The 13753-nt window shown below is 43.5% G+C and overlaps 2 protein-coding genes across 2 annotated transcripts; one reads left to right on the forward strand and one right to left on the reverse strand.

Moving 5' to 3' along the window:
* Positions 1 to 1499: 1499 nt before the first annotated feature.
* Positions 1500 to 7969, reverse strand: sall2 (spalt like transcription factor 2). Its single transcript, XM_014471829.2, has 3 exons — positions 7617 to 7969; positions 2746 to 6083; positions 1500 to 2650 (listed from the first exon to the last, which is right to left on the reverse strand). Exons 1-3 carry the CDS (start codon positions 7687 to 7689, stop codon positions 2432 to 2434), a joined length of 3630 nt encoding a protein of 1209 aa, XP_014327315.2. The 5' UTR covers positions 7690 to 7969; the 3' UTR covers positions 1500 to 2431.
* A 2623-nt stretch (positions 7970 to 10592) lies between these two features.
* Positions 10593 to 13677, forward strand: ccnb1ip1 (cyclin B1 interacting protein 1). Its single transcript, XM_023345843.1, has 5 exons — positions 10593 to 10632; positions 11479 to 11785; positions 11863 to 12009; positions 12194 to 12368; positions 13017 to 13677. Exons 2-5 carry the CDS (start codon positions 11480 to 11482, stop codon positions 13181 to 13183), a joined length of 795 nt encoding a protein of 264 aa, XP_023201611.1. The 5' UTR covers positions 10593 to 10632; position 11479; the 3' UTR covers positions 13184 to 13677.
* The last annotated feature ends 76 nt before the right edge of the window (positions 13678 to 13753 follow it).

Consider the following 13753-nt stretch of genomic DNA (forward strand, 5'->3'; position numbering starts at 1 on the left):
TTGAATGCAAACATAGAGAATAGTAATGTTGTCTGCGATGTTATTCTCACATCACCAAACTTCAGATAGGTAACAGGAAAAGTCTTCCTGGGCCATGACTTCAGTTAATGCTGGAAGTTTGCTAATATTTTTCAATTTCACTCTTGAGAGCCTTTGAAGCAAAAAATCAAGACTCAAATAGATGAAAACATTAGCTGAAGTAGTTCCTCTTTGTCGATAATGCGTGACCCTTTTGTGGTTTACAATAGTATGCAGTAGCACTAAGTGACAGAAATTTTGCTACAACATCTGCAGCTCCATTTTTTCCTCAATAAATAGAGCACTCTCCCTCTTCTTTATCTGTTACTGATCTGAGGATGTGCTCATGTCTTGCCTGAATGGCAGCTTTAATTACTGTAATCAAATGAATTAGAGGCCAATGAAGAGATAGCAGCCACTTTGTCTACTGAATTGGTGTTGATTCATCATTAATGGGCTCTAGATGTGTCCTCAAAGACCTTTAATAAGTTTTTACAGTGAAAGGCCGATGGTGATTAATGTGTGCCCATGAGTCACGACCAGGTTACATGTGATCAAAGCTGGGACACCAGAGGGCCTTCATGGTTGCTTCTCTGGGATTCTCAAAACCACCGACTTTCTCACTCTTTGCCGTTTGATTGAGACACGTCTCTTGTCACTCATGAACGCATGTGGACAAACTTCTCACACATGGCTCCTTTCACAGCTTTTGTCCTTCTCTCTGCTCTTGGCCATTCTTTCCCCCTGGTTACCGGTCGTCATGGTTTCTGGATCCCCTACAGGCTCAAAAAAAGGGAAGAAGAAAAAAAAAAAGCTACTACGGAGGGGGTTGGCGGATTAAAGGCGGCCATTTTGGGGACAGCTGGACCAGGTTGGTCCCTGTTGCCCCCTGTCCCGTTTCCAGTCACTTTTTTTTTTGATGGGGGAGAGGGGGAGGCATTGTGAGAGGATTAGAGCTTCCTGTGTGTCAGCTCATTACATGGGGTGGGAAGGAGGGGATGAGGGGGTGAATGCAGAGAGCGATGGAGGGAAATGAAAGAGAAAATGAAAGAGACTGCGTATGAAAGAGAGAATGACACGGGGAGAGGGAGGGAGGTGGCTGCCTCTACAGCTGCACCCTCAATAACACTCATACAGGCTCTGATTATTCTTTTCACACACACACACACACACACACACACCCACACAGTGCTGGGGAACTGAAACATATTATAAGACATTGAGGGCTTAAAAGACAGAATTAGGAGACAGCCAGCCCAGCTCCTCAAACAAAGGAGACCCCCTCAACCAGCCTCCCTCCTCCAATCCAGACACACAGAGAACTGGAACAAACAAGAGAAAACTGACCAACAGAGTGCATACAGGCTCACAGAGAACAAGAGTCATGCAACCAGAATGCTTAAACAGATACATGAATTCACAGAGACAGAGGCTTAAACAGGAACATACAACAACAAAAAAAGCAACAAACCAGTCTCCACTTCACATTGCCACTGTTTTATTTACTTTTTTTTTAACATCACATGGGAAGCGTGGGAACACATTCTGTCATTGCTACAAGAAAGAGAGAGAAGGGGGTGGAGGGTAACAGGGAGAAGGCAACGCATACAAATACTAAACTGAGCAAAGCAGAGAATCCAGTGAGTGCATACGATTTACGAAGCAGTGAAGCACCCTCAAGTGCGCTGAGAGAGAGAGAGCAGCGGATCGAGTGGAGGGAGCAGTAAGAGGATGGGGCTCATCCTTGTTGGAGGTTTCAGAACTGCAGATAGCACCACAAAAAAGAGAAAAAAAACAGGGAAGACATTCACCATCATCAAAAAGGTTTTACTGTAACCACCCGGAGTTGATAATACAATCATCATAGTTACAGTCATCGTAGGGGTGAGTTTGTTCAGCAGATGTTTCGGCAGCGTGGGACACAGTGCAACTCAGTACATAAGAAAACACTCATTAAGCAGCATTGAAACAAAGGAAAGAAAACAGTAGCGATTAAAAAAAAAAAGGCAACCGCAGTTTTTATGTACAGTTCAGTGGCCGTTATAAACGTGGCCTGTTTTGGTATGAAACTTCTGGACACTCCTTTTCAAAACAAACAAACAAACAAAACATCAACGTATACTGTACTTCTTGTAAGAAAGATATTATACAGTACATGCTGAAATGTGTCAGCAAAGTACAAGTGGACAATGCGTTGAAGGGTGTAGGATAAGGCCTCACTGTGGTCTTTGAAGTACAAAAATAGACAGCAGAAATACTACATTCAACATTTTTTTTGTCATAGTACTAAAAATAAACTATACCTATTTTTCTTTTTCAAATACTAATTATGAGTTAGAATTACAGACTCTACAAAACAATTCTCATTCTATTAAAAATACATTCCCTTTGTCAGGATCTACTGAAACACATCCTATGTTGTGGTGTCCATGGTGTCAGTGGTCACATCAGAGCCACCACTGGTTGGGAGCAGAGCTGTGCTGTCACCTTTCTCAGGGGCCAGTCCCTGCTTTTCCTCCTGCTGCGCGGAGATTTTATTTGAAGTACCGCGGTCCTCTGAAGGGTCACTTTCATTGGTTTGAGCCTTGCTAGGGGTAGTCGTCAACACTCCAGGATGCGTTTTCATGTGACCCTGTTGATGAGAAGAAACACAACAACTAGTTACCAATAGGTTTGAATGGATTACTTTAAAGACATTCTAGCAAATGTTTATTTGTTTAACTATACCTTAAGTCCACTTCGGCTGGCATACGCCTTTCCACAGTGGGAGCAGCTGTAGGGCTTGTCGGGTCGAGCAGGTTGGGCATGTGGTGTTGATGCCCCTGCAGGAGCCTCTGGGTTATCCGACAGCTTTTTTAGGGCAGCTGAATCCTCCTTCACTGGTGCTTCCTTACCCAGTTCTGGCTCAGATGTAGAAAGAGACTCTCTGGATGTAGTAGCATCGCTTTTCCCTTTACTACTGGAAGTGTTTCTCCCTCTCAGCTCCTGTTTAACACCACTACCAGTCTCCTCTGCCTCTGGGGTAGCTCCAGGGCTGGTGGGCGGTGAAAGTGAAGGTGCAGGATCCGCAGATGGGGGGTCTGGAGTGTGACTGGGACTCTGTGTATGCTCATTTGGGGAACGTTGTACATCACTGTTAACTAGTCTAGTTGTAGTATTATCAACACCAGGCTTTGAAATACATAGAGAGAGAGGAGTATCATCAGATTCTACCTTGTCTACAACTGAATGAGAGCTAGGTAAGGGTGCTTTGAAAGGACTGGCAGAGCCCAGATCAATCTGGGTTTTCTCCTCTGTGGGGCTTTCAGCTGAGGCAATTACTGCAAGCTGCAGAGTTTTATCAGCTCCTGCTGAGGGGGGATTACAGCTTAAAGGTGGACTAACACTTGGAATTGAACGCTCAGATTCTTCATTCTTGACAGAATCTGAATCAGTAGCTTTGGACTGCTTAAAACTGGATCCTGAGCTGAGAGCATCCACTGAAGACTTGGACCCTGTTGTTAAGGCAAGTGGAAGGATTTGCACTTTTAATAGGGAGCTAATAGGCTCGCCACGACTGTCTTTAAAGATAGCGCCTTCTGTTTCTGCTCCATCGTCAGGAGGAATCTCCTCATCAGGCGGTATTTGCCCTCCAAGGTGCAAACGAATGTGGTGTTGTAGAACTAAGGCATTAGTGAACTTGCGAGGACAGAGTGGGCAAGAATTCAGGGCACGGGCATTCGGGGGCCTGGCACGATGAGTGGCCAGGTGTGCCCTAAGGCTGCCCTTTGTGGAGAAAGAACGGCCGCAAAGCTTACAAGGAAAGGGGCGCTCTCCCAAATGTGTGGCCTGGTGCAACCGAAGAGCTCTGGGGCAGCTGAGAACACGCATACACACTCCACACTGATTAGCAACCGGGGCTGTGGGCAGGGCTGAAGTGGTAGTTGTAGGACCTGAACCTGAGACTCCCTGACCAGTCACTGCAGCGCTGACACTTGGGCTCAGTCCGAGAGCAGCCAACATCTCTCTGCGATAGGCACTTGAGGTGGTAGTCAGGTCACGCACACTTGTATCACCATTAACATCAGCAGAGGTTTGTGAGGAGGTGGAAGGAGAGGAGGCAGAAGGGCAGGAGGAGGCACCGCCTTGTGGCTGCTTTTCTAGCTTCTGCACCAGCCGCTGCAACTTGGAAGTGTCTGAGGTCTGGGTGGAGGTGGTGGGAGAGGAGGAGGAGGAGGGGGAAGAGGTGGGCGGTTTTGGGAAAGGAGGGAATGGGAATGGTAGCTGATGAGATAAGGAGAGGTGGGAAGTGGATGGGTGACCTGGAGGCCTGAGAAGTGCAAGGTGGTGGGGGGATGCACCTCCCGGAAAAAGTATCTTGGGGAGGTGGGCAAGTTGGGAGTATGGGGAAGTTGTGTGAAGAGTAGAGTGAGGAGGAGTGTTTTCATCAAACCGCTGTTGTTTAGCTCCTTTATACTGACTAGAAGTAGAAGAGGAAGATGGAGATGATGAAGAGAGAGCAGTGCTAGATGTGCTAGAAACAGCTGCTGATGCTCTGTTTAGCTGTAACAGTGAATGGGCTGTGGACAGAAGAGCCATGTCCACTGAGGGAGGCAGAGGTAGAGAGGAAGGTGAAGGCCTAGTCGAACCACCAGACAGTAATCCTAAAGCCATGCTCTCTGTTATACTGGGAACACTTCCTTTCACTCCATTATATGCTTCGTCATCATCAACCCGCCGTTTTCTTCTCCTTTGAACTGAACCTGGGGCTGATCCACTCTGTGTTTGCTCTGACAGCGCAGGGGGTAGCAGAGAAAGGGACAGCTCTGGGTTCTGCTCTCTGTGTCTCAGGAAATGGGCTTTGAGGTTTCCTCTTGTTGTAAAACGGCTCAGGCACACCGGACACTGATAGGGCCTTTCACCTGTATGTGACCTCAGATGAATCTGGAGGGAGGAATCACTGCTCAAGACTTTCCCACAGAACCTGCAGACATGTTGAGGGCGTCCTGACGGGGAGGCAGAGATAAGAGATGAGCTTGACTGAATGTCTTGTGAGTGGCTGGTCGTGGGAAGGGAAGGAGTTTGGAAACTGATGCTATTGCTGTGACCAAACGAAGAGGTGTTGGATGATTTCTCATGGAGGTAGCGTGGTGACAGGCCCAGGGACAAGGACAGAGGGTGCAGGGAGGCAACAGATGAATTGATGCTGGAAGAAATGGCTAAAGAAGAGGATGATGAAAATGAGCTAGAAGTTGAGGAGGATTGGGGTCTATCTCCATTGATTAGTGAAGTACCTGATTTGGAGATGGCGGGCTGAGGAAAGAGGGAAGAAGGAAGTCCACTCAACAGGGATGAAGCTGTGGTTACTGGAGTATTGGTTGAAGGATGTGTAGGTGATGAAGATGCTGTTCCAGTGGACTTCTGGTTACAGTCTGCACCGCTAGCTTGTGCATTGTTATCTTGGCCAAAGACAGCTCCTCCGAGCCTGAGGACGTGCCGACAGATCTCTTCTGTAATCTGCATCTGGTGGATTTGCCGCTGCTGCAGGACCCGCAGTTCTTCTAAAAGCACCGCCAGGGTTGGGGGCACCTGGATCTGCCCCCGCTCCCCTGATGAGGTGGAAGACTGCTGCTGACCAGGACTGGAGCTGTCTGGTTGAGGTTGCTGAGAGGAGGAGGAAGAAGAAGAGGAGGACGAGGTATTTGTTGTGGCAGAGCTGCCCATTGGGGGAGAGGTCATGATGGAGAGAGTGTTAACTTGGTGGTTCAGGCTGTGGGTACCAGAGGATTGATCCAGGGGAGGAGGTGAGTGTGTCTGGGAAGACAATGATGGGTGAGGAAAGTCAGGGGAGAGGGAGGAGTGGGTGTTGGGGAGGGAGGTGGTAAAGGGAGCAATGTGACTGGGCCAGTGGGGAGGAGGTGAGCTCTCACTGGGCAAGGAAGGCGCGTGGAGCCCTCCAGGAGACGGGCGAGTGGCCAGGGGCGGCTGGCAGTCTTGTAGTGAGGTGGGGGAGGAGGAGGAAGAACCTGATGAGGTTAGGTCTGATCCCAGAGATGTGGATGGTGACTTTAAGCTCAGGTGGTCATCTGAAGATCGATTAGAAAGAAACAACACTTATTAAAAACCAGAAAATGGGAAAAAGGAACAACTGTGTAAAACTCTGTTCCCAATATCAACCCACATATTCAGTTACGTTCCAAGGCTGTTTATCTCAGTGACTTTAGTTATTGTTTACAAAATTTAGTTTGCAAACTTGTCTGCATACCACAAGATATAGTTACAGCTTCAAAAGGAAACGCTCGCCTGGAAATGACCTCCAACAAGCAAATAAACAAGTGGAAGAAACTCACAGTCCACCAGTCTTTGAAATGTCTTGTCTCAATCTGTGCTCCCTGGAGCAAAACTCTTCAAACATCTTGCGCACACAAAAAAGCTCACAGACCACCTTGTTGCTATGGCAGCACATTTTAAAGGACAATGGACATCACCTAGACAACCCATAACCCCTCTTAACCCAGTCCCCCTCCCTGCGGCAGTTACGTCTTTCATCTCCTCATTCACCCTCCCCCCTTACGTCACAGTGGAGGTCGAGGGTCAGGCCATGCTAAGGGTTCTGGGTACTGTCCACATGCTCTGATTGGTCAACTCATCTGACCTCTGCCGCCCAGGGGTCAAATTCTTTCAGAATCTTGAGCACAGAGTGAGAAAGAGTAAAAAGAAAAAAAAGAAGGGGGAGGGTAACAACAAAGGAGAGACAAACTAACTACTCCCTCCTGGAGAGGTATAGTGATGGAATGAAAGACTGTACCTCGCAGAAATTCCCTCCTTGTTATTTAGAAACAAACCTGCACCTGCAGCAAACCTATCACAAACTACAAATCTAAACTTGCACTCCTGATTTTGAAAGTTTTACCTGCAAAGCATTGCACGCAGGAGGTAATAATGCGTGAAACCCTTTCTTATCCATCTCAACCCCCCAGCTGTGCAGAAGTATACAGTCAATAGAGCTGGGAAAGAAAAGGGGAGGGAGGAGGCATTGTGAGGGTTGAAAATGGGAAAAGAGGGGTGCATGAGGAAGAAAAGTATAGATGGACTGCAGAGACTGAAGACAATTCAGGAGAGGAAGATTAATCTTTACCTCAAAAAAAAAAAAAAGCACTGCCTTCCCTTCCCCCTGACCACGCAGGTTATTGTGAGGGCTTCATGCTAATAAAAGAGCTCCAGCAGTCAGCCTTAAGCAGCCTGCTAGTTTCCTAAAGGATGGGCAGCTCGTGAAAATGACCACAGATGTATGTCTGCTAATCCTGCTCTATTCACCACACAGAGAGGAAATTTGTAGGCATCCACCAAAGTGACTGGCTTCTTTGAGTGGGAAGCCACTCAAATAATTAGCTAGACAGTCTGCCTAATTTAAACCTAACACACACGTGTAAACTTTTCTTGGTCCATCAACTCAGATGCATTGTTTGTAACGTGATCACGTGAACATCGGTGCTCTTCAGTGTCTCTCTCTCTAGTTTTGTTGCCAACTCTAAAAGTGAATTGCTCTTCTAGCTTTATTTCCCCTGAATTAAAACAGCATTTAAACGACAAAAGCAAGATAAAGGTAAGTCTCTCACCTTGCAGCAACTTCGGGCCCCCCGGATCTGAATTGACGAGTTGCTGGGGTCTCTTCTGTTTCCGGCGTGACATGATTCACGGCGAGTCAGACAGAGAGGGGGGCATCAGTCGCTCGAATGGCACCAGACACGGGTTTGTTTTTTTTTTTGCGCACTTGAACGAGCTCCTGCGCGCATTTAACCTCCCAAATGAGCGCAGTTTTCACAAATTCTTAAGTAAAACCTTAAAGGAGAAATCTCTGCAGCGCCGGATTTTGTAGAAGAAAGTTAAAGACAACAACATCAAAAAAAGAGTTGCTATATGGAAATCCGCCTGGCCGCACCGTGTCATATGGAGCTGCGGTGTGTGTGTGTGGCTGTTTTCTAAAGTCCATTCCCCCCCCTCCCCAGCTTCAAAAAGAAAAAAAACTTGTCCAATTTGTGCCCCTCCTCTCCTACTGCTGCTCCGCTGCATGCATATACACACACACTGAACCACTCCTTGTTCTATGATATTTGCATTTCAATAGCGTGTAACTCACAACCTCCCTGGGTTCTCTCTTCCCTTCCCTCTCAGCTTTATTTATTTATTTATTTATTTTTGGCCCTTTTTGACACTCACACCGAACCTATAAACTATAAATAAAAAGTGACAATAGGCGTTAAGGCTACTGGACACCCTAAAAAAAATTAATCTAGTAGGACATAAGTGCTGACTTTTTAATTGAGGGGGAGAACACTGTGATCATTCCATAATGGTTATTATCTAATATTTGATCAAACTACAATAAAGAGTAAAAACAAATCTAACGGGTGACTCCTGGCTTCCTCAGTTATTAAAGAAAGCGAGTCTCGTTATAAGCATGGCAGGTTGCCTTATAATCTGATCTCTATAAAATTCTGACTTGGTAGTGCTGTTATTGCGCCACGGTCAATATTTCTAACCTTTTGCTTTCCATAGGGCCAATTATCAACAGCAGCGTTGTGCACAAAGTGGGGCCATTCCACATCCACGTATGTAATTCGTGTGTTATCACCGAGCCCATAATACAACTACCCCCCACTACCACTACCCCTTCAACAACAAAAAAAAAAGCCCGCATCTTACACTGGAGCTCTATTTAAAAGGAAGAGAATAGACGGGGAATCATCGACAATGGCGAGCTGGACACAGTTGAGTGAGCATCTCCCCTCTCTCACTATGAACCCCCGGATCCACTGCTGCACAGCACAATGCCCCTCTTTCACCCCCTGCCTTTACTCCTGTACCACGTGGAGGGATGGATAAAAAAGCTACAGAGGGGGGAGAGAGGAGGAGGAGGAGGTGGAGGTACCATGTTTAAGTAGCATTTAAAACACGCAGAGCAACTATTACAGTTTAACCTGGCCTTTACTTCAAAACACAGCTGCTGATTTATTCATGTAATTCAGTTCCAAAAGGGAAATTCCTCTAAGTTATCACCAGATATTTACAGCACATAAGAGAAACAACAGGTCTTTCTCTCATTGACTATTAAACCAGACTAAACCTTTCATGTTTAGGTCTACTAGAATTGCCAGAATTATTTTTTTTCCTGAGTGCCATCAAAAGAGAGAGATTGTTATTACTCCTCAAAGTCAAGATTACAATTCCCTGTACAATTGTGCGAGACTGCAGATAAGTATGCAAGCTTATCACAATCAGTTGAGTTAATCAGAGACAGGTCAATGGATCTAGCGCATTTAAACACCTTGCTTCCTTGAGTGACACCATTTAAAATCTAATTAAATCAGGCTGTTTATCAAGAAGAGGATTGTGAACCTCAATGAGTTTTGTGACACCTTCCAGCATTTTGAACATTTATGTGAATAAACATCATGGGAATGTCCAGCCGTTATATGTTTCACAAAGAAGACAGATTCTGTGCCCCAGACATGAACGGATTTTGGTGCAAAATGTGAAAATCAACCCCAGGACAAAAGCAAAAGACCTTGTGATGAATTTGGATGAAGCTGGTAAGAAATTGTCATTATCCACTAAGAGATGAAGAAGCCAAAGCAACATAGAAAAGTCTGACTAACTAACTAACTAACTTTCTTATAGTTTAACCGTCTTCATTGAGAGCAAAGTTGTAAAAATTTGAAATGTCCTGTGTGTGTACACAAACCTGTCAAATAAGGTTGATATATAGTCATCACAAGGTCATTTTAATTCTGTCTAAATTAAAATAACCCAGCTGTAGGTCAGTAACTTATACAAAGAGTTCCCAAACGTTTCCATGCCATGACCAAACAACAAACAGCATTAGCTTCTAGGTGGAAACCCCCTATAGGCAAAATCACAGACAATGCTACATAATAAGTAAAAAACATCAAATTTTAGAACGTTCTTTTTCTCACTTTCAATCACTGTTCAATAATTATTACCTTCATTTAGCATAAATGCTCCCTCATACCTTCTGATTTTAGTTGGCCAAAAGTTCTTCTGTCTTTCTAGTCAGAAATGTGTCAATTTCACACTCGCTACATTAGCTTGAGGAGCAAAGAAGCTTAATAAATTTGACTGGCAGCCAATCAGGAAGATGAGCATGGTAAATAACATTTCAATAAATTACTTTAACTTAGATTTTATTAATGATTAAAAGACAGATTTGATTTTATGATTTAAAAAAATATGATTAAAAATGTATGGTTAGTGTAATTCATTAGATAATTATTTTTATTTTATTTTTTTTCTGCTTTCATCTTTCCTTCAGCTTTCTCTGGCCCCTCTTACTCCCCCTTGTGGCCTTCCAGGGGCCGCGACACCCACTTTGAAAGCCACCGATTCACACCATTTAGTTATATTTCACATATTTCATAGCTTATGGTACATTAAATCAACGTTAGTCGTTTGAAGGTTGTAATACTGAGACATATTAGTTATATTTATATAACTAATTATATAATATATTAGCTACATTTATATAACTAATATAATCTTTAGTATTAACAGTCAGATTCAATCTTTAGTATAGCGTCACTTGATGCTAACAGCTGCTAGAGGAAGAATTAACTGGTAAGAGTTAGCCGTTGGATGATAAAAAAATAAGTTTTATGCCTCGGTTTTATTTTTTTATTTTAGTATTTTAATGTAAAACGCTGTAAGAAGTGGTGTTAAAAATGTGAATATTAAATAAATAATAGAAAACGCCTTTAATAAGCACAGAAGACAGCAACCAACCCTAATTAGCTTTAGTTAGTGGGCAAGCTAAACCACTGTTAGCTCTCTAGCTAATTTTAGCATTTAATTGCTGTAAACATAGCTTAATTTTAAATGTATAAATATTTTTATTTACCTTATAACAACACAATGTAAATTTATATTGTAGCCTTCCGGCCTTAAAAAAAATAAAAGTTGGTAAAAAGAAGCATAAAATGTAATAACTTACATAGTTAGCATTAGCAGCCAAAGTAGTAGTTGAAACGTAGTCTAAGCACTCAAGGGTCATTATTTCCTGAAATACTGTGGAAAAAGTACTTTATAAGAAAATTTTTTGTACTTTAGAAATTCTGTACTAACTCAAAGTAAATTATTTTCACTTTAAATTTCTTCTTTTTTAAAATTTGAAAACAACAGACATTGTGGCCAATTGGGAAGAATTGGCAGGGTTGTTATATTTTCTTTAAACTGGGCAAAATTGAGACAAATCGTTTTATAAAATACTCTACATATGGATACTGATGACATACCAAAAAAATATTAAAATCTACATTTTACTTCTTTAATCAAATCTAAACTTGTTGATATTGAGCTGTCAACTTTTATATATTGCCCAGGATTTTTTAGCCTTCCCACTCTAGATGTATTATCCCAGTATTAATATTTTGGACTCGGAGAAAGTTTGCTCTTTTTTTCCCCCAGAATGATGGCCATGTCTCTCGGCGACGACACACTGCTGTGCAATTACCCAAAGTGTCGGGCAAAGCTTAGCGGCTTCGCCTGGGTCACATCCTGCTCCCACGTGTTCTGTGATCAGCACGGATCCGGTGAGTTCAGCCGCTCTCCTGCCATCTGCCCGGCGTGCTCCACTGCCCTGTCCGGGAAGCTGGACATTGTGAGGACAGAGCTGTCGCCCACCGAGGAGTATAAAGCCATGGTGCTGGCAGGTCTGCGACCAGACATAGTCCTGGACATCAGTTCTCGTGCTCTTGCCTTCTGGAGCTACCAGGTCAAGTATCTCATTATTTGCACATAAAACTTGCTCTGTTAAAGCAAAGCCTAAGTAGTCAAATTTTGTGTGTGCAGGTCCATCAGGAGCGTATGTACCAAGAGTACAGTCTATCCCGCGCTGACACACAGCTGAAGCAGATGGAGAAAGTTCTGAACCAGCAGAACCAGAGCAGAGAACTAGAACTCACCGCAATGAGGGGGGAGATCACCTCGCTGAAGAAAGTAAGCTGCAAATCTTCTAGCTGCAGCTTACTTTAAGAAACAAAGTCTTCGCCACATCCTCCAATTTCTATTTGATGCATTTTGCACAAAATGCTCAGAGATCGGTAGAGATCGTTGTTATACCTCCAATTCGGCTTTGAACTTTTGGAAATGATGTAACTCTTTAAATCTTTTTTTTCCTCAGGTGATGGAGGAGTACAAGAGGAAGTACAGTGAGGTGTCAGAGAGGCTGATGGAGAGGAACAGGCAGTACCAGAAGCTACAGGGCTTGTACGACTCCCTGAGGCTGCGTAACATGGTGGTGGGAACCGGGGAGCGAGACATGCCACAACAACATGGAAATCGAGACTTGAGCATCGGTATTGCAAACACACCGTCCTGTTTTTCATGTTTTTAAACCAGGTTCCCTAAATGATAGTTTGCAAGCGCCTGTGGAAAAAAAAGCCCAAAGATATTAGTCACTATATCACCAGGTAAAACTGGAATCAGCACTTCCAGACGATGTGGTTTGCGTGTGAGTGTGTTGAGTTTTACCTGAATGTAGTTTCAGATCCTTCCTGGTGTCATGCAGTGATGCCCATCAGACCAGAGCCTTCCAGACCATCAGGCCAGAGCCAATAAATTGTATTTTCTAGCCCCTTTAAAGAAAGATCTATAAAAATAATACCTTACCGTTATGTGTTAATTCACCCAAATCTTAAATAATTCTGATGATTGTGCATGGTGTTAAAGCTCTTTATTTTTTGTCCATTTAAAATGAGTAACAAAAGTAGGATGTTTTTAACAACTTTTGCTCTATACCTGAGCGGTTTATTTATGCCGTTAGAGGCAGGCCGGGGTCAGAGGTGAAACACCTTTAAGCAAAAGAAGATATAACAAAATAACAAACTCATAATGCAAGGCAGTGATGAGAAGACACTTGTATAAACTCTTTCGTTTAATCGAAGTTGTCTTCTTTCATCGGAAAACAATAAATACCATCCGTCTATTTCCTGGGTTTCACTTAGCGATGGGCCGGCAGGCGACCCCTCAGAGAAGCCCTCAGTTCCTCTCACCTGCCCCCCTCGGCGATTCTCGTTTCTTCTCCTGCCTGGAGGCCGACGGAGCCAAGACCTTCTTCCAGTTCAGCTCTCCGGCCAGGGACAAGAACCAGCCCTTCATCAATAAGCACTGAAAGCAAATCTTTACTTTTATGCTTGCTGTCAAATTTACAGATGTTTTCCCTGGTATGTTCTGATGATTTATAAATACTATAAGTGTATTTCTTGCATTAATTGACTGTATTATATTTTCTAGATACAATAGTAGATTTTTCGGTTTTGGTGACTTTTATTTTCATCTGTGTAGATCATTTAGCGATGGCCTGGCAGGCCATCGCTAAATGTGGATTTGGTTCACATTGACTAATATAATTCAGTAGTTATATAGATTTTTTTTTTATTTAACTGATAGACTTATTACTGAGGGTATAAATTGTAAACATGTTTACCAGTGCACTGTAATGAACAATCAAAGCTGGTGGTTATGTGAAACCCAGGGTGGGACTGAATGTTTGAGAATATTAAAGAATATTAAATAAAATGTTCTGGAAATAGTTTTACAGAATGAAACATGAATTGCACTTAGTTTTATACTTTATTTACCTATTGAAAATATGCAAACGGCTGTGCCACATGTAGAGCTGTCTGTAAGATGTCCGGCTTTACGCTGATTCAACCATAAGGATTATTTTTTAAGAAACCAC

The sequence above is a fragment of the Xiphophorus maculatus genome, chromosome 14 (assembly GCF_002775205.1).
Source record: "Xiphophorus maculatus strain JP 163 A chromosome 14, X_maculatus-5.0-male, whole genome shotgun sequence".
Taxonomy (NCBI): Eukaryota; Metazoa; Chordata; class Actinopteri; order Cyprinodontiformes; family Poeciliidae; genus Xiphophorus; species Xiphophorus maculatus.

Excerpts from the sequence above, each read along its gene's own strand:
- sall2 (XM_014471829.2), bottom strand. The coding sequence starts at position 7,689 with ATGTCACGCCGGAAACAGAAGAGACCCCAGCAACTCGTCAATTCAGAT. Across the intron at positions 6,084-7,616 it reads GGGCCCGAAGTTGCTGCAAG|ATGACCACCTGAGCTTAAAG; the intron begins GTGAGAGACTTA and ends ATCGATCTTCAG. Across the intron at positions 2,651-2,745 it reads CCAGCCGAAGTGGACTTAAG|GGTCACATGAAAACGCATCC; the intron begins GTATAGTTAAAC and ends TCTCATCAACAG.
- ccnb1ip1 (XM_023345843.1), top strand. The coding sequence starts at position 11,480 with ATGATGGCCATGTCTCTCGGCGACGACACACTGCTGTGCAATTACCCA. Across the intron at positions 11,786-11,862 it reads TTGCCTTCTGGAGCTACCAG|GTCCATCAGGAGCGTATGTA; the intron begins GTCAAGTATCTC and ends TTGTGTGTGCAG. Across the intron at positions 12,010-12,193 it reads AGATCACCTCGCTGAAGAAA|GTGATGGAGGAGTACAAGAG; the intron begins GTAAGCTGCAAA and ends TTTTTTCCTCAG.